Source organism: Myodes glareolus, chromosome 25, assembly GCF_982192425.1.
Source record: "Myodes glareolus chromosome 25, mMyoGla1.1, whole genome shotgun sequence".
NCBI lineage: Eukaryota > Metazoa > Chordata > Mammalia > Rodentia > Cricetidae > Myodes > Myodes glareolus.
In genome coordinates, this window is record NC_142050.1 from 44,563,088 (window position 1) to 44,585,027 (window position 21,940).

At 41.7% G+C, this 21,940-nt stretch overlaps 1 protein-coding gene across 1 annotated transcript in view; it reads left to right on the forward strand.

Moving 5' to 3' along the window:
• The window catches only part of Cntnap2 (contactin associated protein 2), a 2,060,022-nt gene that overhangs the window by 1,820,936 nt on the left and 217,146 nt on the right, over positions 1-21,940 (forward strand). Inside the window, exon 18 of the mRNA XM_085683653.2 lies at positions 697-933. Coding sequence (XP_085539779.1) covers positions 697-933 — 237 coding nt within the window. The remainder of the gene's footprint in view (positions 1-696; positions 934-21,940) is intronic.

Here is a 21,940-nt window from a genome sequence, read left to right on the forward strand (position 1 = left end):
ATGCTGGAACACTGAAGGGGTCATTCTCTGCAGATCTTATGCAGGTATCCACAGTTGCTGTGTGCTCATGCCGTATCCTGAGGACAGCATTTCACAGCGTTGCTTTATGTCTTGAAATGGCACTGTGACAAATGCAGGGAAACCCAACCTGGAATGTTAGCCACTGTAGCAAGCCTGATTTCTGTGTAAAGTCATCCGTTCAAACCTCCAGCCACCCCAGTCACCACATCCCGAGTATCTCAATGGAAACTTCAAAGCAAAACATGAGCTAAGACTCACCAAGTACAATGACATTTCAAATGAATTTATGCCTTCTGACTAATTGGCTTACTTAGTTATGCTAATGTATTCATGTCTCTCAGCCTTTATAGTTCAGCAGATAATACTATAGAACTGAGATTAAAGAACAAAGAAACCAAAGTCTTCTATGAGTCTCTTTTCCATAAGAATCCAGATTATACATTTTTGCTTATCTACAAGCATTTTGTGTCTGGGGCAAGTTTACTTCGTCTCAGAAGACGTTTCTGATTAGACACCACAGCCTAAGGAAAAACTTCAACTCCTTCTGTTTACACTGGGCCAACTCGAAAGGGAAACGACATTTTGCCTCCTGCTGCAATTTCAAACCAGGCTGAGTAGAAAAGCAGGGGCAGAAGTGACCCGTCCCCTCTGAACTGTGCTTTCTGTCCTTCCCAGGTGGTGCCGGCGGCCAGCAGGGTTTCCTGGGCTGCATCCGCTCCCTGAGGATGAACGGAGTGACCCTTGACTTGGAAGAAAGGGCAAAGGTCACATCAGGATTCAAATCTGGATGCTCAGGCCACTGCACCAGCTACGGGGCCAACTGTGAGAATGGAGGCAAATGCATCGAGAAATACCACGGGTATTCCTGTGACTGCTCTAACACAGCCTACGACGGGACATTCTGCAACAAAGGTATGGTAGAGGCGACTTCCAGGGCCGTCTTCAGACACCTTTATAAGACCAAACCAAGCGCTCCTTCAGCTGCAAATGGCTGTCTTTGTTTCTCCGGGTGCAGTGAATCCTCTCCCATCTTAGGAGGGAACTTCTTTGCTGTCTACTAGATGAGAGACTTGACCTTGGTACACAGTTACCCAGAGTCCCGCACTGACTGAAACGTTACTATGTTACTTCGTAAAGAGTCTCGCCGTGTTCTAATGATGAGTGACAAAGAAAGGGACCTCTAAAAGGGAACTCAGGCTTAGCCACCCCACGTCAGACTCCATGGTCAAAAGCAGCCCATTGGTATTCCTGTGCTCCCACCCCCACCGCTATGAAAGCTTGTTGGCTCAAATTGTCATTAGCATCATCATTACTAGCCTTACTCAAAACACCTCTACCAGTGGCTCTCAGCTGACCTCAGTCTACAAAGATACTAAAACTATGCTCCGCCAACTTAAAACATCCTTTATTTCAGTACTAGTCTAATCTAGCCTTTGAGTCTGTAGTAAAGTCCACACGGACAAGGAAAGTATAAGAACCCAATGCATATACATGTTTTCACTGGGATATACTCTGTGCTCACGTGACTGGAAGAATTGCACTCAACTGGGGAAGCTTTATTTCCCCAAGAAGAGTGAAAAGAACAGTAGCTGGCAGGTCTCCTAAGCCCCAGAAGCCTGTAAAGCACCCTTCTTTTTCTAAATGAATGTATAGCATTTGGGGAAAGTTTTCTGTAAGCCCTTGCTGGGTCTCATCTAAGAAGCTTTACATAAGTACTCGTTCATACTCTCATGAATACACGGACGGTTGTTTATGCTGGCATTCTTCACACAAGATGCCACACACAGAAGGAATTGTTCCACAACGTTTGCCCGTACATCCAGGCTACTGTCTGGCGGGGATGGATTATGAGCATACAAATTAGATCAGACGGGATTTGAAGAATGAGTATGAGACCAAAACAAAGGTGGAAAGGAATACCATTGCTGAAAAACACCGAGACACATTAGCAGGGCCATTACATTGCGTTTTTCTGCTCGGAACAACATGCTTCTGTGATTTTCCCGTGGCACACAATGGAATGGGCTTGCAGAACACATCAATTTTGCACTTGTAGAAATGACAGTCTTGCAATTACCATTCATTGTGCTTGATGCTAATTTAATGCAGTCCATTCCTTTGCCAATGTAATGTCTAAATGCAATCAAGTAAGCACTAATGCCTGAGACATTGCTCTGTGTAAGTAACAATTTAAAGCAAATCATGGTCCTCTTCTTTCTGGAGAGTTGAGTTAAACACAGCAGTTCACGCAAAGCCTCCGGGGGTTAATAGACAATATTCATGAAAGGACATCTGCCTTTCCCTTTAGCCAGCATCAGAAATAAAGGTAAATGAAACCTATATGTTTCCTCTGACATTATCTCAAAGGTTATGTACAAAAGACATCTAAATATTCTCTCACCAGCTACTTATGACAATTGTAATAATGCATTGGCTCAGTGGCTTTAGCAAAAAAACAACAAATTAATTGAAAACTGTTTGAAGTGAGCACCCACAACAACGGTAAGTGTATTTGAAAAGCATTTGTGAGCATCCTTCTGAGTGGAATTAAGTACCTCCTCGCCTTAGCAAAGGTGACAGTACTACTAGTTTGGAGGGGAAACACGGCCACACAGATGTCTGTTTCAGCAAGCTTCTTCTTGTTCAGTGGCAGTATCTTCTTGCTGAACCTCCAGCTTAGCTCTCCTTCTGTCTTCTCAGGACCCACCAGCCAGGTAGCCTGGTGCCTGCACTGCAGTTCCTGTGACCCTCCTTCCCAGTGGGACTGCAGCCAAACAACTCACTCACTAGAAAAAGCAGACACATTAGCAAAAGAATAAACTCAGTGCCGGTCCTTCGGGAGCAATCCGTTCATGGTCTATGCTACTAGATGTGAAAAATGTGTGATATTTTCTGCGCAAATGACTCTGGTCCAAGCCCGCCACATACGACCCAGTTACATGTTTCTATGTCAAAAATGCACGGGTACAGACAAAAGTACCTGCTGCTCTTAGAGAGGCCCCACATTCAGTTCTTAACACCCCTGTCAGGAAGCTGGCTGGCTGGACCTCCAGACCCAGGTGTCCAGTGCCATCCTCTGGCTTCTATGAGAACCTACACTCATGTGCCCATTCTCACAGAGATATATACACAAGTAAGCAATAAAATAAATTTTAATGCATGTCTATACACATGGAGTAAGCAAATTCAGAGTCCATAATAAAATATAACTGTGATGAATTTTGTTTGTTTTGTATTACAGAAGGGTGAAAATGGTGGAACTTTTAAACTTGTTTGTGCCTACTTATATTTTATAATCTTCACCCAATGATATATTATTTCTAATTTCATTACTTTTCTTCTTCTTCTTGGGAAAAACAATAGAAGGCAGAACTCCTGCTGCAGACATTTAAGAAGTGGCTGTCTCTGATGAGAAAATGTCTAGTGATTAACGAGAATTATTGTATAATCTAGTCATGTTATCCGGAATGAATGGAGATGCATGTCAAGTGAAAATTGATGGTAATTAAGTTACTCTTGAAAATCATCTCTCAATGCATTTAAAAGAGCCTGCTATTCAATGAACATCTAAAGGAATGATCTTTCAGTTCTCTCAGGCACATCTGCATCTTAAACAGGGGGTACTCTAGGAACTCATGTCATTCCACACAGGCTAGCACATCATCTGTCTTTAGAGAACTCGGCCATTCCTCGTCTCCTCAAGGTATTCGCCAGCCAGAGTCCACTTAACTCATCTGAGGCGGGTCCATTACGCAGAAAAATTCCTTAAGAGCCCATTGGCTGAGGCCTCGATCAGCAGTCATCCCAGTCTTCATTAGAGACCAAATGGATAGTTGCTTAACTGTGGCAAAGAGTTTTTTCCTAATTGTGTCCATTCTTTCTTGGATAATCGAACTTCAAACCCTCAATCATGTTATGACCACCAAAGCCATTCTTAACAACCATCATAAATAAGCAACATGTTTTGCAGTCTATAATCGCTCTGTGTCTCTTTCAGTGGTTTTATAGAAAGCAAAAAATAATGGAATTTTGGAGTTTAATGTGGCCTCCAAATTCCTCTCCACCTGGATCCTCAGAGTGTCCAATGGGATACAGTTATAGCTAAAGTAACTGAATTAAGGAAGAGCCTGAATCCTAAGAGATAGTCCTTAGAAGAGGGGTAGACTCAGAGATGCACTGTAACATAAATAAAAGGGCTATGTGAGCAAAGAGCTAGAAATTAAAGTGATGGTACCACAAGGATAGAGCTTCCAGGATATGGGAGAATCAAGGAAGGCTTCTTCTCTAGAGTCTGGAAAAATACATGGTTCACTTACTTGACCAATACTTACAGGATACCAGTAGTCTTTATGCGCTGCTTCACTGGAACATCCAAGACTGGGTGATATCAAAATGAATCATTTGATTCGTTGTTTTAGAAACTGTGAAGTCCAAGTTCAAGGGACCCACATCCGATGAGTGTCTTCATGCTGTAATATCCAATAGGAGGAGGAAAAAGAGCAAGAAGTCATGAGAAACCAGGAACGTGGAAGGAAGCTGAACCCATCCTTTTATCTAAATCTGTTCTTATAATAACTAACTCATTTCCTACCATCACTGTATTAGTTCCAGGAAGGCAGAGACCTGGAGACCTAGCCGCCTGTCCCCATCCTATCAACATCTTTGCAGTGGAGACTGAGTTTAAAAGATACATTTAAACCATGATAAACAGCAATGTTCCTGGAAGCTTTGCTTGTCATTGAGTCTGGCCATACTGACATTTTCAGAACATTTCGATGGCTTGTTCAAAATCAAAACATTTTGCAGTACATTATAGCAACACATGTGAGTCCTGCATCCCTCTGACAGCTAAAGATATGTCCTAATGATCCCTTTGTTTAGTCAAATTCAGCAAACTTTGCCCATAGTTATCTACCAACCCAGGACAGCAGTTGAAAAAAAAAAAAAAGAATCTTAAACCATTTTCCAACTTTAGAGATTTCTATGTTCTTCTCAATCTTTCTTTTATTTGTTGCTTAGATAGGGTCAAAATCTGAAGCATCATAGTCGTGAGACTGCTGAGCGATAGGTGGATGGTTCGATCATCAGTGTTACCGTCATTTAGAACAACACAGATGTGCATTGTGTTACAGCAAGGCTCTTCTGTCTCTTGAGTTCTATAGCACCGACTAAGATTTTATGATCTGTGTCATTAGTGACCAGTTCATCTCTCTACTTTGGAAATGGATGAATTAGGTATGGCTTTGAATCCAATGGTCTTTCTTACCCATATGATATAACCTTGAAAATTTTGACTACCGCTGAGCCTCATCTTCAAGAACACATGATACCTACTTCCTACAGTCCCTGCGATTATGATAATGACACTGTAGATTTCTGAGTTTGGAGAACCTAACACTCTAAGTCCAACAGCAAATGCTATTTTATATTCTTGGCACTTCTTCACCTTTTTTTACATTTTTTTAAACTTTTGCCCTACAACATATCTTCTCTTAAGCCTTCCCTAGTAGGCTTAACAGTCAGATGTATACATGACATCTTTTCAGTGACCATGGAACACTAAATTGCTACTTTGGTACTTCAAGGGCAAGTATAGAATCATAAAATCATATAGTGTCCTAAAATGTCTCCTTTAGTTAATATTGGACCCACTAATAGTATTCTGAAGGGGAAATGGGGTCTTCACAGCCTAAGCACTGAAAGACTCAGATCCTGAAGAAGCAGCTAGAAACACCACCCACCACATCCTACCTGCTCACCCAGTAGCACAACTCTTGGTGTAAAGTGTGCACCTACCCCCTTGTCAAAGCCAAGGTGAGTTACCATAGCAACTCCTACTCCCTTCCTTTTGGATGGAAGCATTAGCCTCAAGTCCAAGTTAAACCTCTAAGACAGAGACGCTTTGCCTCTTGTAGGGTGGGAGGAGGTAGGCAGGTCAAAAACAACTTCAAGACTACACAGTCATCTTCTCCACCACCCTGGCTGTAGAACACAATGGTCACAGTAAATCCATGGTGCACCTTTATAGAGTTAGGTAAAAACCTTCTGTATAAAATTAATTATATAAAATACTTTAAATGATGAGGTAGGTGAGGGAAAGGAGAGTTGGGTCTGTGCATCCTAGAAGTTCGTACTGTATGGACACAGCTTAACTGTGTGCAACTGTGAACATTTTTCACCGACTGTCTTTGTGGTCTTAAGAATCCCAACTAGGCCACAGTCCTCCACCAGTGAAACACGGGCTCGCACCAGTGAAAAACAGTCCTTCAGTAGGAGGAAGAGAGAGTGTCGTGGGTTTCTTTTTCATTTGATAGCTCTGGAAGGAGGACCAAAGATGAAGAATTGAATTTCTTTCTCCTTTTTCCCCTACAGTGTTACTCCAGAAGGGAAAACACCCTTTTCTGCTAATGTCTTTCTTAAATCTGCAGACCTTGGGTTGCAATTCAAAAGTCTCCTGGTCGCACAGGAAGATAATCTGCTTAAAAGCTTAGAAAGCTGTTTAAAAGGAAAGAAGCTAAGAGAAAATAGTAAGGGGACAAACAACAGCAGGGCCGTGTGGACAGATGTCCACACATGCTGATGGGCAAAAGAAAATGCTGTTGACCAGATTCCGAATTCTGGAAGCTTTGGAGATTGCTGAGGAGTTTAAATGACTTCATCCCAGAACTTGACGGTGGGAAAACGGCTTTTGCTCTCCCCTGGGCTCTTCTTGGGAACCTGGGTGGGGGAACCAGGCCAAATAACATTCTCAGAGGAAGGGATTTAAACAGCAGCGAGTCGAACAAGTCCTTTTGAAATTGTCTCTGTAGTGGAGGACAAAGATTCCCCCGACTCTCGCTTTGATTATGAGACAAAGCACATTTTTTTTCCAACGTTGTGCTGCGCTCTAATCTCCGCCAGGTTTGGGACACAGCTGACTTCTTCTCCCCTTGTGTTTTGTGTATATGTATGTTGAGTGATTTTCTTACTTTCTTCAACAATGATCAGAACACTAAATACTTTGAAGTATTAGTAACAACTCTCCATCTTTCTTCATGGCTCATCCACATGGCTTCTCTGTGCATTTCCCTTGTCCGCCAATCCACAAGGACCCATAAATCGCACTGAGGGTTTCCCGTTGAAATTAGCCAATCTTGGAGCTCCCTGCAAGCAAGCTCATTCACCAGGCCACCTCATCCTGAGTACCTCATCATGTCTGTGGGGTGCAAAGCCCCCTCTGCCTCTGAGCACTTTCCCGACTCCACTGTTCTGGGAGTGCATCATTCCCGATAGGCAGCCCTGGCTGTAGCAATCAGTCTCACTCTGGACATCCTTTAGCTAAAGAAAATCTACTTTCTTGATTGACCAAGTAAGTTCAAGGGTCGTTGAACCGACTTTTATAAAGTTTGCAATTTTGTTGTCCCATTTTATAAATCAATTGAACTTCTGGAATGATTCATGCAGTCATTTCTATTGATTATAACTATGAATTTTAGATAAATAGGCATTTTACTTTTTCTTTCCTCTCAATTATAACCAAACACTGACAGAACAGAAATTATTAAACTCAACTGTGCTTTCTGAGTCTTCCTTTTCCTAGCATTTTTAGTATTTTAATTTTTTTTCTATACTTTTGCGTATTTTGCCTGCATGTATGTCTGTGCACCATGTGTGTGCAGTGCCTACAGAAGCCAGAAGAGGGCATATAATGGATGGAGTAACAGATGACTCTGGATTAACAGTTGATTGTGCACAACCTTGTGGGCTCTGGGAATGGAACCTGGTTCCTCTGGAAGGGCAGCCTGTGCTCTTAACCACTGAGTCATCTTTCCTACCCAAGGTTTGACATTTTTAATAATCTTCAAGGTCTCCTGAAGACTGGGCACAGGACATAGTGAGACATTGAACTTGCCCTTCCCACATTCTCTGACTGACTCTTCTAAAGACTGTGTTTACTAAGCAGGGAGTGGTTTTGAACATGCCCGATCCCTATAAGGCTAAGAGCCTTCATTAAATCTAATCCCTAGCAGTAAAAAATAAGAGAGCTCATTCTGTAAAAATGAAAGAAGATCATGTGGTTAGATAACTAACAACAGGGTTTTTGTTGTTGTTGTTGTTTTGTTTTGTTTCGCTTTTTTGAGACAGGATTTCTCTGTAGCTTTGGTGCCTGTCCTGGAACTAGCTCTTGTAGACCAAACTGGCCTTGAACTCACAGAGATCTGCCTGCCTCTACCTCCCGAGTGCTAGGATTAAAGGCTTGTGCCACCACCGCCCGGCCATGTTTCATTTCTTCATACACACTGGGCACAAGTTTTGAAAACTATGATGATCTGGACAGTGAGCTGCTATGTAGGAAGCAGTGGGGTGCCAACGAGGAAGGCCAGGATAAGTAAGAGGAGGCTTGGGTGAAGTGGAGGATACAAATTCAACTACAACATGATGGGAAGAAGAAACAGGGAACTGAACGAACCTGGAAACATAGAGCTCATGCTGAAGAATCTAAAATGCGGGCAGGCTTTCACAGCCTCAGTCAAGAGTAGGGTAGTGAGCGTCTTATCTCAAAACTATATTTGTGCCTTTCCACAATATTGAAGTTCATCAAATAGCAATAAATTCGCAAGCTACAGTCATTTTAGTAGTTTCAATTTAACTAACAAGTCATCCCAATTTTGCTTGATAGCTGTCCGTTGGCAATCTCAAATTCTTTAATTCTAATCAAAATTGCCAATACTCTCTCTCAGTTGACATATTTATTTTCACATCATACAATAGCTAGTGCAGAGTTCCGAGAAGCTATTCAGAAGTCAGAGGCGGAGAGCTAGCTGACACAAACACACAGGTCTGCAGGGGACCAGAGGAAGGCACAGAGCCATTCAGATGTGAAGATGCCAGCTGCGGGCCTGGGTGGCAAGGTTCCCAGGATCAGTTTGAAGTGGGCTGAGTGTCATGAGTGATAGAAACTGCACTTGACCTAGAGCCGGAGGGACAGAGGGAGGAAAGCTTCGTCGTACAAATTTTCCTGAAGGAGGGTAAAGACATGCAACCTTGACCACCGTCAGCATGCCTGACACATTTGGGTCTTACAGCGCTCCTTTTTCAGCTCCAGGTGAGGTAGTTATAGCCACTGTGATTAGTAATCACATGTGCCTGGTATTTCCAATATAATATATATTTGCAGCTGCCATTTTTATTGGAATAAAATAAATTATAAAGTGTGTGCCTTCTGGTATTCTGCCAAATGGTGGTTGCGTACTTGTGTGAACAAAATATAGAGTCATTCTTTCTTGGTCCTGTACTAGAGATGGAGTTACTCGGGGCAAGGCTGTTGCTTACATAATGGAGCCATTCGAGGTTAGACCTGAAACCACAAGACAGAGTAACCCAGAGCAGGCCCCGCATCATGGCTGATAGAGATTGGCTCCCTCTTGCGTTGCTGGTCACAAGGATAGGGTTTAAATGCTGTGAGGTCAGAGAGAGTGGTTAGGATTTGAGATCCTTCTAGATTATATTTGACCCAACTCCAGTAACCAACTTTACTTCCTAAGTTTCTCTTTGAGGAGTTGGGTCAAATATAATCTAGAAAGATCTAAAATCCCAGCCCATATGCAAATCATCTTCTCAGTGTTCCTCACAGGAAACAAACCCTGTCCTTTTGACGAGCAATACAGTCAACACTTTCCTAAATTAATTTCGGGTTTAGCAGAGAAATCTGTGCATTTTGAGTTTATGATAGCTAAAGAGGAAGCTATTGTGATGTAGAGCAATGGATTGGCAACCGCTTGAGTCTAGTCTCAATTTGACTGAGGATAAAGGTAAACAATTGCCTGACTACACAGGCATTTTCTTTCTTTACGAATTGCATCACTTACAGGCATGGAAATCAAATAAGTTGATCTGTGTGAAAGTACTTTAAAAAGCATCAGTATCTCAGCACTGGGGAGGCTGAGGCAGGAGGATCATGGCAATGGCAAGTTTGAGATCAATCTGGGCTATAGAGTGAGTGTGAGGCTAGCGATGACTACATGGGGAAATTCTATTGCAAATATATATGCACATATTATATATATATATATGAACAGGTTATGATTATTCTTAAAATTATTAATCTATATGTTACAGATGTCCTTGGTGAAAATTCTGCAATGGACAATATATTGTCATTCAAAATCTACTGGGACATCTTATTGCAAATAATGATGGCTCCTTGGACATCTTATAAAGTTTCAGAAAAACAGAATAACTGCTATATTGCCAAGACCTCTTCTAAATTGTCTTCTTATTCTAAATGACGAATAGTCTCTCTGCCTCTTCTGTCTCATTGTTAAGGATAACAACAGGATGTAGCTCAGGAGGTATAGCGAACTTGCCTGCCATACATGAGACCCTGGGTTTGATCCCCAGCACTGTGTAAACTCGAAATGGTGGCACACCTCTAATCCCAGCACTTGGAAGATAGAGGCAAAAAGAGCAGAAGTTCAAGATCATTCTCAGCTACATAATAAATTCACTAGCTGGAGTTATATGAATTGCTGCCTTTAAAAGGAGGGGAGGAAGGAAGGAAGGAAGGGAGAGAGGGAGGGAGGGAGGGAGGGAGAAAGGAAGGAAGGAAGGAAGGAAGGAAGGAAGGAAGGAAGGAAGGAAGGAAGGAAGGAAGGGAAGAGAAGGAAGAAGGAAGGGAAGGAGAGAGGGAAGGAAGGAGGGTAAAAGGGAGGGAGAAAGGGAAACGTAGAAAAGAAGAGAAGGAGGGAGGAAGGAAGGAGAAAAGGAAGGAAGAAAGGAAGGAAGGAAGAAAACTGATAGTCAAAGTTAATGTTTGCAAGCTCAGATTTTTCTCATGTCTAAGCCAAATATAACCTAAATCTCAAATATTTGCCCATGTTCATAACTAAATCATTTCTCCTTTGTCAAAATTAATAAGACTGTAAATAAAATACTTTCTAAAGTTTTACTATAGAATTAATCAAATTTAAATCCCCTTTAAATGGGTCTATTTTAAACCATTGACTTTGACATTTTTTCAATGACTCTCTTACAGTAGAAGCCTATAAATTCAGTTAAAAAATGAATTAAATCATAGGGTTGGGGGTTGTGGTGGAAATTTTGTAGGCTCAGGGATCTCTTTGGATTAATAAAGGGGGAAATTGGATGGGATATTAGGTAGATTAGTGTGAGCTTACTCACACTAATAATAATAATGAGCAATAGAGTGAATACTTGTGAGCTATTATTTATAGGCAATTTACATTGGTATAGATTCTTATATATTGATACAAATTCAAATTATATTGAATATGCTACTATTTCTGTTTACAATATTTGTATACCTAGGCGAAGTTATTTTGTCATATTGTATTTCATGCATGCTTCTACCTCCGTTTAAGACATTTTGTATATTGATACAATTTTAGGAAATATTTATCACATTGCACTATACATTTCTACCTCTGATCAAGATATTTATATATTGTTTACATTTTGCGGTCATTGTCCTAATTTCCTACACAGTTGTTTAAAGATTGTTTAATATTCTAGTATGAAGTCTTAATCTTTAAGTTATATAGGTACAATTGTAGGTCAATAGTCATCCATGTTTGTCATACTTATAGTTAGACTAATCAGGTTCTTTAGATACATAGAGCTTGTATTCCGCATAGATAGGTAGATTTTAATTACTTCAAAGAACTGTAGAATATGGCATTTGAATAACTTAGGGTTCTGTTGACATGAGACACGATTGCTCCTGGCAGCACTGACCTATTCCCAAGACAATGTTGAGCACTGAAGACACTCCGCTGAAAGCTTCTTTTCTTCTTGGCAAAACTGGCCTTTGGGCAAGGAACTGCCCATACCTCCACCACTGACAAAATGTATGGTGTTTGGACAGGTCAACCAGGATACAAGCAAAAAGACTGCCAAACCTTGCCAAGACAGGACAAGAAAGTTTTGAAAACTTTCCTGCCTCTGAAAATGGTCTGTCAGTTATTCTAGGCCTTAGCCAATGTTGGTTGCTCCAACATTGCAAATGAGACTTTGGGGGATTGTCCAAGTAGCTAGTTGTCTCTGTCATTTACTGCACATTTTGGAAGTTGCTTGATTGCACTTCCTGTTTGCTCAAGCAGTATTATTTCCCTTCTCAGGATTTCGATTGGGTTGAAGATTAGGTAGTCATAGTTACTTTCCTCTCGTGATTTGGCCAAGCTATTTCTAACACAAGACTTAAACTCCTTAGGATAGGATAATTATTGAAACATTTATTACATGTTTCTTGCTTGATGTTGTTTATGCTAGTTGTAATTCTAATTTTTATACTTGATATTTGTTTTATTGTATATAGTTTTGTATTAGGATTAGAACTCTCTTATTTAGACAGGAGGGGGAGGTGCTATGGGAACTCCTTCAGTAAATAGCCTTTAAGATATCAGCCCACTTGGGTGTGGTCTCTTATACTATAAATAAACATTAAACTCAAACAACAGACCAAATTGCAAATTTCAAACAAGTCTATCATTCCTGCCTTCTGTCCATTTAGCACAAGTGTTACCTTCTATGGCTTTTTACAACATCTTCTCAAACCATGCACCGTGTGCGGTTATTATAGTACTTCGTAATTCCTCTAAAAAACATCAAACACTATTTCAAACTGCTTTATTCCTAGGACTATAATGAATTTGCCATTAAGCATACTTTCATCGTCTGCCCTGGCAGTTAAATGTCATTGGGTTACTTACTTCAACACTTCTTTAGTTACTCTAAAGCATCAAGAGCTCACGGAGTTCTTTTTTTTTGTCACAAATCAAAGTATCTCACGGCTGAAAAGGATTTTACATTCCTCTGGATTCACCTGACATCTTGTTGAGCACCACCTTTGATGCCAGACACTGAGATAAGTGTGTTCACATGTCTTTAATCCTCACAGCGACTCCAAGAGATGGGTCTCATGGCTTCTATTTTGAAAATGAAGCACCAGGGCTTCTAGAGGTTAACTGTATTATCAAAAACATGCCTGGCTCCCATAGCACAGATGAGAACTGGAATCCGGGCCCTGACACCAAGCCTGTTTCCCCCACTGTATCTACAAGATTGGGGTCTCCTTTGCAGTGCATTCACAGGGTCAGACCCAAATGTCCAGACAGAGCACTCAGGAGCCAGAGGCAGCTCACTACCTGGTCACTGCTTCTAATCACCAGGAAGTTTTCCCGTGTGAAGCACAATGAGAAAAACTCAGAGTCAGAAATTGGGGTTCAACCTGCAGACCCAAAAAGCAAAGCAGCCAGCTACTGGCTCTTACCTCAACCTCAGTCCGAAATGGCATCCTGCCTCCAGGTATCTCAGAATGAGACTGAGACAGAGAGCTGTCTGCTCCTATTTTATAATCCTCTCTAGTTCTGGGATTAAAGGCGTGTGCCACATGGTTTCTATGGCAAACTTGTCTGGCTACTGGGATTAAAGGTGTGTGTAATTATGGCCTGGACTATAAGGCTGACCAGTGTGGCTGTTTTATTCTCTGATCCTCAGGCAGTCTTTATTTATTAAAATACAAATGAAGCGTCACCACACCTGTATCCTGCACCATCATTCCCATTAAAGACAGAGAATGGCTTTATAAAGAAACAGGGGTCCAAATTCCTGTTGTTTTAAGACTTCAGGGACATCTCTGCACTTTCAGGTCACCAGCTTAGGGAGACAAGTAAGAGTATGTGCCCTAAGCATGAGCAACACCGGATAATCAAGTCCACATTTCTTCCTTTACCAAACCTAAATGGACTCGTGGATGCTGTTGGGAGACAATGATGCCACCACTCCCGTTAGCAGGTACTACTGCTCTCTCGAGGCTCCAGCGGACTTAAAAGAATATTGTTCCTGATGGGTTAGCATATAGAGATGAACTTGTAAGCTCTGTATATATTAGACAACGTGTCTCATCCACTTTGTCCTTGTTCGTGTGTGTGTGTGTGTGTAAATTTATGTATGTGTGTGAATTCATACATGTGTGTATACATTCATGTGTGTATGCATTTGTGTGTGTGTAAATTTATGTATGTGTGTGAATTCATGCGTGTGTGTCTACATTCACATGTGTGATTGCATTTGTGTGTGTTCATGTGTGTGTATGTGTATGTGTGCATTTGTGTGTGTAAGTGTGTTCATTGTTGGGGCAGGGCGTCTGAGTATAGCATGGTACATGTGCAAGTCAGAGGACAACCTTTGGATGTCAGTGCTAAGGTACATTTTACCTTTGGTTGGAGGCAGGACCTCTCATTGACCTGGACCTTCACCACAGAGACCAGGCTAACTGGTTTGTGAGCTTCCACAGACACATTTTCCAACATGTCACCCAACTTTTTATATGGGAGCTGGGAACACAAACTCAGGTCCTCATATTTATGAGGCAAGCACTTTAATGACTGAGCCATCTCCCCAAACCATCTTCTTTCCTGGGTTTTTTTTTCTATCACATCATATAGATACATCCCAGGAGTTCTAGAAAACTTTCTTCCTTTGCCTCTTTCCTTAGTGTTCTCTGTATGGCTAAGCAAGAAAATACCGAGAGAAAGGGAGGGAAGAATGGAGACACGCATACAGAGCAAGGGGGGAGGGAGAACACAGAGGAAACTGTGACTCCAGCTAAGTCTCTGGTAACAAGCCATTTCCTTGTATTGTTGAGGACACCAACACACCCCATCTTCATGACTTTGGGTTAATGGTGGAAAGGAATTCTCTTTCCAAGTGTGTGAGGAAAAGAATGAAACAAGGGACAAGAGTCTAACCAAATAAATTCTTCTGACACTAGAGACCACTTCAGACTGCCTGATAACAGCGAAGGTGGTTTGTGGAGTAAACAGGGCCGTGCCCTGTGAGTTTCCTTATTGATGAAACCCATGCTCTGAATTACTGATTCGCAGTCTCTGAGGAACTGCAATGTCTGTGCTAGTCTAGACGCACGGCTGTGCATTAAATGAGTTTCTGATTATTGAAATCCCCAATCCAAACAAAACACAGAAGCAATCAAGATATGTCTCTGCATCCATTTTTATAAGGAGGCAGAAAGGTGATCTCTTGTCTCCGTACCTGTTGCCCAACTACTGTGTAAAGGATTTCAGTCAGCGCTGAGCCAGGGCCCCATTGGGGCTCAACGTTTTCCTATCCCTCTGTACAATGGGGCTTTGATCACAGTGGGTGCTTCCCTTCCTGTAGCCAGTAGATAATGCAAAAATTATGACAAACATAAAACATTTATCCTTAGACAAATGCAAAAGAATTCACGAAACTGGAGCCAGCAAGATGGCTCAACAGATAAGTAAGAATGCTTGCCAAGAAACTGACCTGAGTTCAGCCCCCGGGACCCACATGTTGGAAGGACAGAACTAACTCCTCCAAGCTGTTCTCTGATTCCTGAATGCACACCTTACTACACCATACTCATAAACACGTGCACACACTAGATAAATAGGTCAGTATGAAGATCAATAGATAGATAGACCAAATAGTGTCCATACTTTCCACACTTTTAAATTAGTTCTTGGATACTTTTGTGCAGTGTGCTTTGATTCTCCTTCCAGATCCATCCCCTCTTCCCTACCCACCAACTTTATGTCTTTTTTTTTAACGTATCAAGCATAGTTTATGCTGCCAATATTTTCTCAACTATGTGGCCTTTGCTGTTTGGAGTATGGTGCGTCCGTGTGCTGCATCTTTGAACACTGGCTCTCCTTCCAGCAGCTGTCAGTTGTCAATAGATTCTCAGCCTAATGGTGGAACTCTGTAGTCACCTCCCTTCCCCTTGCTGAGATCTTCTCTGGCTTGAGCTTGTGAAGATGTTGTTCATGCAATCACAAATTCTATTATTTCAGTTCATATGTTCAGCTGCCCTGCTGTGTCTGGAAAACACTGGTTTCTTGTAGTAATCCACTGGGTCTGGTTTTTACAGGTTTTTTGTCTCCACTTCCACAACAACTCCTGAGCTTTAGTGGAAAGGGTGTGACATAAATGTCCCATTTAGGGCTGAACATTTCAGCTTCTTGTCCTCTGTGCCTTGGCCAGTAGTAGATCTCTGTGTTAATTGCTATCAACTTCAAAAAGAAGTTTCTCTGATAAGTAAGGGTTTAGAGATGCACTGATGTGTGGGCATAACAGTAAGTCTTTAAAAGTTGCTTTATACTATGCCCATTAATAATAAGTTGTCCCTTAGTGCTGATGACCCATGTAAGCATAGGTTCTTGGCACAATAACAGTGCCAGGTTTGGATTTCAACTTGTGGAACAGGACCTAAAGAAGAAAGTGGTTGGTTACTACCATGGCATCCATGCCACTATTGTGTTAGTGGATTTGTCTTTCCAGGCTGCTTGTTACCATAGTTTTCAGGGTTCACAACTGGATGAGAATGATAATTACTTTTCTCTGGTCATTTGCATGGCACTTCCAAGCACTATGAAACCTAAGCAGTAGGGATGAGAATCCCAGGTGAGTACCAGTTTGATTTCTCCATGTTCTGTATGTGATGTCTTCAGTTGTAGGTAGGGTCTTTCTGTCAAGTCCTGGAGGGAAATCAAAAGCATTGGCAAGATCTTGTAATATTTAGGTGGTCTGTGGACCAACCACTCCAAAAGAGGTAACCCATCCAAGGCACTGGGCTCCTTATCTGCAATTATGTACTGTCTAATAGAGGCTTTTTATTCCATTATATAGTTATAGGGTAATTCCATTTAATCTCTTTATATATGTGATATATATATATATACACACATATATATATCCATAGTCATTTAAGAGAAAGATTGCAATTTCATTGCACTATGTAAGCATTTTTTAAAAGAAAAATGTTTATATATCATTAAGCTTAAGAATACATCCAAGGTGTAATTGTCTTTACCTTACATATACTTATGCATATGTGTGTGTGTTATGAAGTATAATAATACATGGATAAGGGGTTTCTACATGAATAGAATTGGACTGACCATGTAACAGACTATGAACATAATCCTCCCTGTTTTCTCCTCTGCTTTCAAACTCTCTGCACTGGTTACCTCTAATGGTGGTAGGGTAGAGGGGCACATAAGATAGTATTATAATTTTGAAATTTTACTCTATACAAGTTTACTGCTATACAATAATTGTGAATGACTTCTGAAGGGTAAACTAAAATGAATGTTTGAAATCTCTAATTCTATCCCCAAGAGAAGAAAAGCATGGCCATTTCACCTTTGCCATGTAATCCCAAATGATTATAAAACTGAATCCTTTGTTTTTCAGATCATCTCAGCCTTACTTTTTGCAAGTTGCCCATTTATGCTATTTTATGACCTCTATCTGAGAAGCTATCATTCATTAAGCTTCTAGAGGCCCCAGTTGTGACAGGCATGATCATTCCCATTCCTCTTTGCTCCTCCTAAAATAACTAGAAAAGGATTTTTTTTTATTAAGATTCAAGTTACCCTGAATAACAGGGATAAGAGAAGACAGCAACACTTAAAAGAGCCAGCAAACCAAAAAAGGAATGACATACTTGGTAGGCAAAGGGAGGCTGCCTCTCTTAGCTGACGTGGGTGCAGGCAAGTTGAGTTGATGTTTCTGTCCTTGAAGGCTGAGAAATGAGAAGACCTGAGGACCTCAGAAAGATTAAGTTCAGACAGAATTAACTAAAAGTTTATCTTAAAAAGAGGCCTTCTCCACTACCCCCTGCATTGGGAGCTTCCTTACTGGCATGCAGAAGAGAAGGGCAACCATGATGGGAACACCATATGACATCATGGGAATGAAGTCAACATCTTCATGTAGGCTTCCAGAGTGCTGTAGGCAAGTCATCTGACAGGAAGACTAGGGGGCTCATGAGAGGAAATGACCAGCCCTGGAGAGAACAGCAGGTACACATGGACAAGTTCTGCCTCGCGGTTAGGAAAGCCACTCATGAGCAAGCTGTGGGTAAGAATACCTCAGCTGTGAATACCACTGCCGTTTGATTCAAGTCTCTGATATGACAGAGACCAAAACCACAAAGGCAACTGTTAGGTCTCGAGTAGACTGAAGGATCCCCAACCAACCAACTAATAGAACCTGTGTCCAGAGAGTGTCCAGTGAGTAGACTGACTATGGATTGTGAGGGAGAATGTCCCTGCATTTGGATAGAGCACCAGGCATCTCAGGACCAAATAGAACCAGAGGGCCCAGGAAAGGCAAATTCCCTCTCCCTGTCCTCGATCTGGAATACCTTCCTTCTCTAGCCCTTGGATAAGAGAACTCCAACTTCTCTGATCTTTGAACTTTGGAAGAGTGTAAAGTTGGGAGGCAAAGTAAGGGCTTCTATTACGTGCTTTAAGCCTGATGGAGCCACTGGAATCCTTTGCCTACAAATGTGAAACTGATAGCATGTCCAGATGATTTCTGGAAAATGTGAATAAAGTGTAATAGAATAAAGTTTCAGTTCTAACTTCCTCTCAAAGTCAGCTGTTGTCAACAGAAGAAGGAAATGAAGGGCAAAAAAAATTTTTTTAATTCAAGATTAGGTTGTGTGTGCACCAACTGTTTTGACACCAGCATCTGAGTGGGAGCAGAAACAATGGCGTCATGTTTCTTTACCTCTGCTCTAAGTTCAGCAAAACCTTTACCTCCACTTCCTCTCCTATTATTTGCTTATAAAACAATTTGCTTTTTCTTATAAATGTAACATAGGATACTGTTAAAGTCTTTTCATCGTTTGGTACTGTTTGGACTTCTTTCCATCAAGAATGTGTGCAGGTACGTGTGTGTGTGTATGTGTGTGTGTGTGTGTGTGTGTGTGTGAGAGAGAGAGAGAGAGAGAGAGAGAGAGAGAGAGATCAGACTAAATTTATTTTTCATTTTTAAACAATGAAATATTTTTCCCAAAATATGAGGTAAGATGATTCTCACTTAGTATAAAACCCTCCAACCATATGATCGTCCTTATGTGGGCAACTATTTTTTGGCTGGTATTGTTTTCAGATCAAATAATAATATGGTGACAATACCAGAATGCCTACAGGGCAGACCAGGGGACCTAGAAGACAAATGCATCCCTTTAGAGGACGTGACAGGATCTAAGCCCAGCTCCACCTTGCCCCAGTACAGCTAGGGACCAGGGTCAACTTAGCATCAGGTAGAAAGGACATAGAACCCATCTAGCTTTTGCAGACCCACAAAACTGTGCTAAAACTTAAGAATCAGAAGGACACAAATTTGGGGGTTCAAAAGCTGCTTTCATTGGTAACCTTAATATATTGCCCTTTATGCCACTGTAATGGTAAAGCAAAACTTGGTGTAACTTTCTAGGGGACATGCTAAGGACTGTGAAAGTTATAGTGTGCCCCCGATGAGGACAGTAGGCCCTTAAAAGCTTCTGTAAGTGGGGGTGGCAGAGCCGTCTCCTGTGCGTCTTGGGTGCTTCCTACCTGGACAGTCAGTCTTGGTCCGACCTTTCAATGTCCTCCATCATTGCAGCCACTCTACCTAACTAACTGTGATGGCTAATCTCCACTGCCAACTTAGTAAGACCTAGAATCTCTTGGGAGATGGATGCTGGGCACCCTGGTTGGATATTATTTTAATTATATTAATTGAGGCAAGAAACCCCACCTCTACAGGGCACCATTCACTGGCCTGGGATCCTGGCTCTTTAGGAAAGGGCAAACGAACACAGCCTTCATCAGTCCCTGAGTCTTGGCCCTCAGATGCTATGTGTTCAGCTGCCTCAGACTCTTGCTACTGTTGCTTCCCCACCATAAATGACTATAGAAACACCTGTAGGTCACAACCCACTAGGGGGTGGTCAAGTGATCCTTTCATAGTGGTCACCTATGACTATCCTGTGTACCAAATATTTACATTATGATTCATAACAGTAGCAAGATTACAGTTCTGAAGTAGCAATGAAAGTAATTTTATGATTGGGGGTGACCACAACATGAGGAACTGGATTTAAAGGCCTCAAACTACGAGGCAAAAATAAACCTTTTTTTCCCTGACCTAAGTAGCCCCAAGTCTTTTATCACATCACCAAGAAAAATAACTAAGGTGCCAAGCCTCGTCTCTGGCTCATTGGTCCAGAAGTGCCCTCTGTCCCAGCTATGTGATCCCCAGCTGTGGTGGGTTGAAAGAAAATGGCCCCCCAAAGGGAGTGACACTATTAGGAGGTGTGGCCTTTTTGGAGGAAGTGTGTCACTGTGGGGTGGCTCAGTGTGGTAGTGAGTCAACTCCCTGTTGCCTGCAAGATGTAGCACTCTCAGCTCCGGCACCACGTCTGCCTGCCTGCCTCCATGCTCCCCACCATGATAATAATGAACTGAACCTCTGAAACCGTAAATGAGACACCCTCAATTAAATTTTTTCTTTATAAGCGTTGCTATGGTCATGGTGTCTCTTCACAGCAGTAGTAAACCCTAACAAAGACACCAGTGGATTCCTCTTTGTTTTTCACAGGCCTACTCCATCCCAGCTTAGTCACCCTTCTTATAGTTCCAGTCAACCACTGGTCATTCCCAGTCTGGCTCTCATGGCTATGATTTCCCTACACGGACTATTCTTATGCCCTTTGCCCCTCAAAAGTAACCCCATCTCCCAGGGTCACCTTTCTCAAGACATCCGTTAAGAATTCTCCAGCTTTGGGTGACTCTATGCTGTGTAGAAAAGCATCTGTCTTGAGTTTATTTATTCATCCTGGCTGTGTGCAGTTACATGCAGAGACAGAGCAGGACTTGGCTATCTTCCTCCCTTGCTCTTTACCTTGTTGACTTACGACAGGATCTCTCGCTAAGATGGAAGCTCATGGTTCTGGTCAGGCTGGCTGACTGCCAGTGATCTTTCAGGATCCAACTCTGTCCCCAAGGCTGTGATCAAAAGGCATAAAATGTGGTGCTTGGCTTTCTTATGTGAGTACTAGAGATTTGAACTCAGGCCCCCATACCTACCAAGCAATCACCCTTACCCACTGAACCAGCTCCCCATCTCCAAAGCAGGTGTGTGTGTGTGTGTGTGTGATGGGAATAACTCATAAATTATGGAGGTAAACCAGCCATATGCTCTTCTGCCAATCAACAAAATGGAGGACCAAGAAAGTCTGTGGTGTGATTTAGCCCAGATCTTGAAGTCTTGGGAAGCAGGTGAGCTGATGATGTATAAGCCCCAATGAGAAGCCCAGGATCTGAAAACTGGAACAGATGGAAGAGTCTTGGGATGAAAGAAAGAATGAATGTCCAACAAAAGACAGCAAAATCACACTCCCTCTTCTTTTTGACGCCATCTGGATCCTTCCTGCATTGGATGGTCCTCACACACTTGAGCAAGGGTAGATTTTTGATTATTCTTGTTTGAAAATTTTATACATGTATGTAGTATGTTTTGATCAAATCTACCCCAAGTTTCTCCCTGTCAACTTTTTCCATGCCCCCCACGCCACTTTTCTCTCCTAATGTCCTATACTCTTAATTTTAAGCCCAATGAAGCCACTTAGTGCTGCCAGTATGTAATGGGTGTGGACCCATCTGCTGAGACAGGCTACAGGGAGGGGGGCACATACCTAAAGAAAACTGACTCTCCCTCCTCCAGCACCCATGAATTTCCCATAGCTCCCCAGCTGGGGCTGGAATGTTACAATTTCAGTCTGCTGCTTCAAATGCTAATCTTCTTTAGACACTCTCAAACACACAGAAATAATGCTTTGCCAGTTATCTGAGCATAAAATTCAGCATAAATATTGCTTGTGTTGATTTTTATTATTAATAAAACATAAATGCGAAACAATTTTTTGGTTTGAATTTAGGTTTACCATTTATTAAAGATGAAAGCAAATCTGTACGCTGATGGGTTTGCTTATCTAACATGATACAGTTTGAAGATATGATTCCAAAATGGTGGTAGGAAAATAGATAGACAGACAGACAGACAGACAGACAGACAGAGACATCTTTTTTCCTATAATTAGATCACT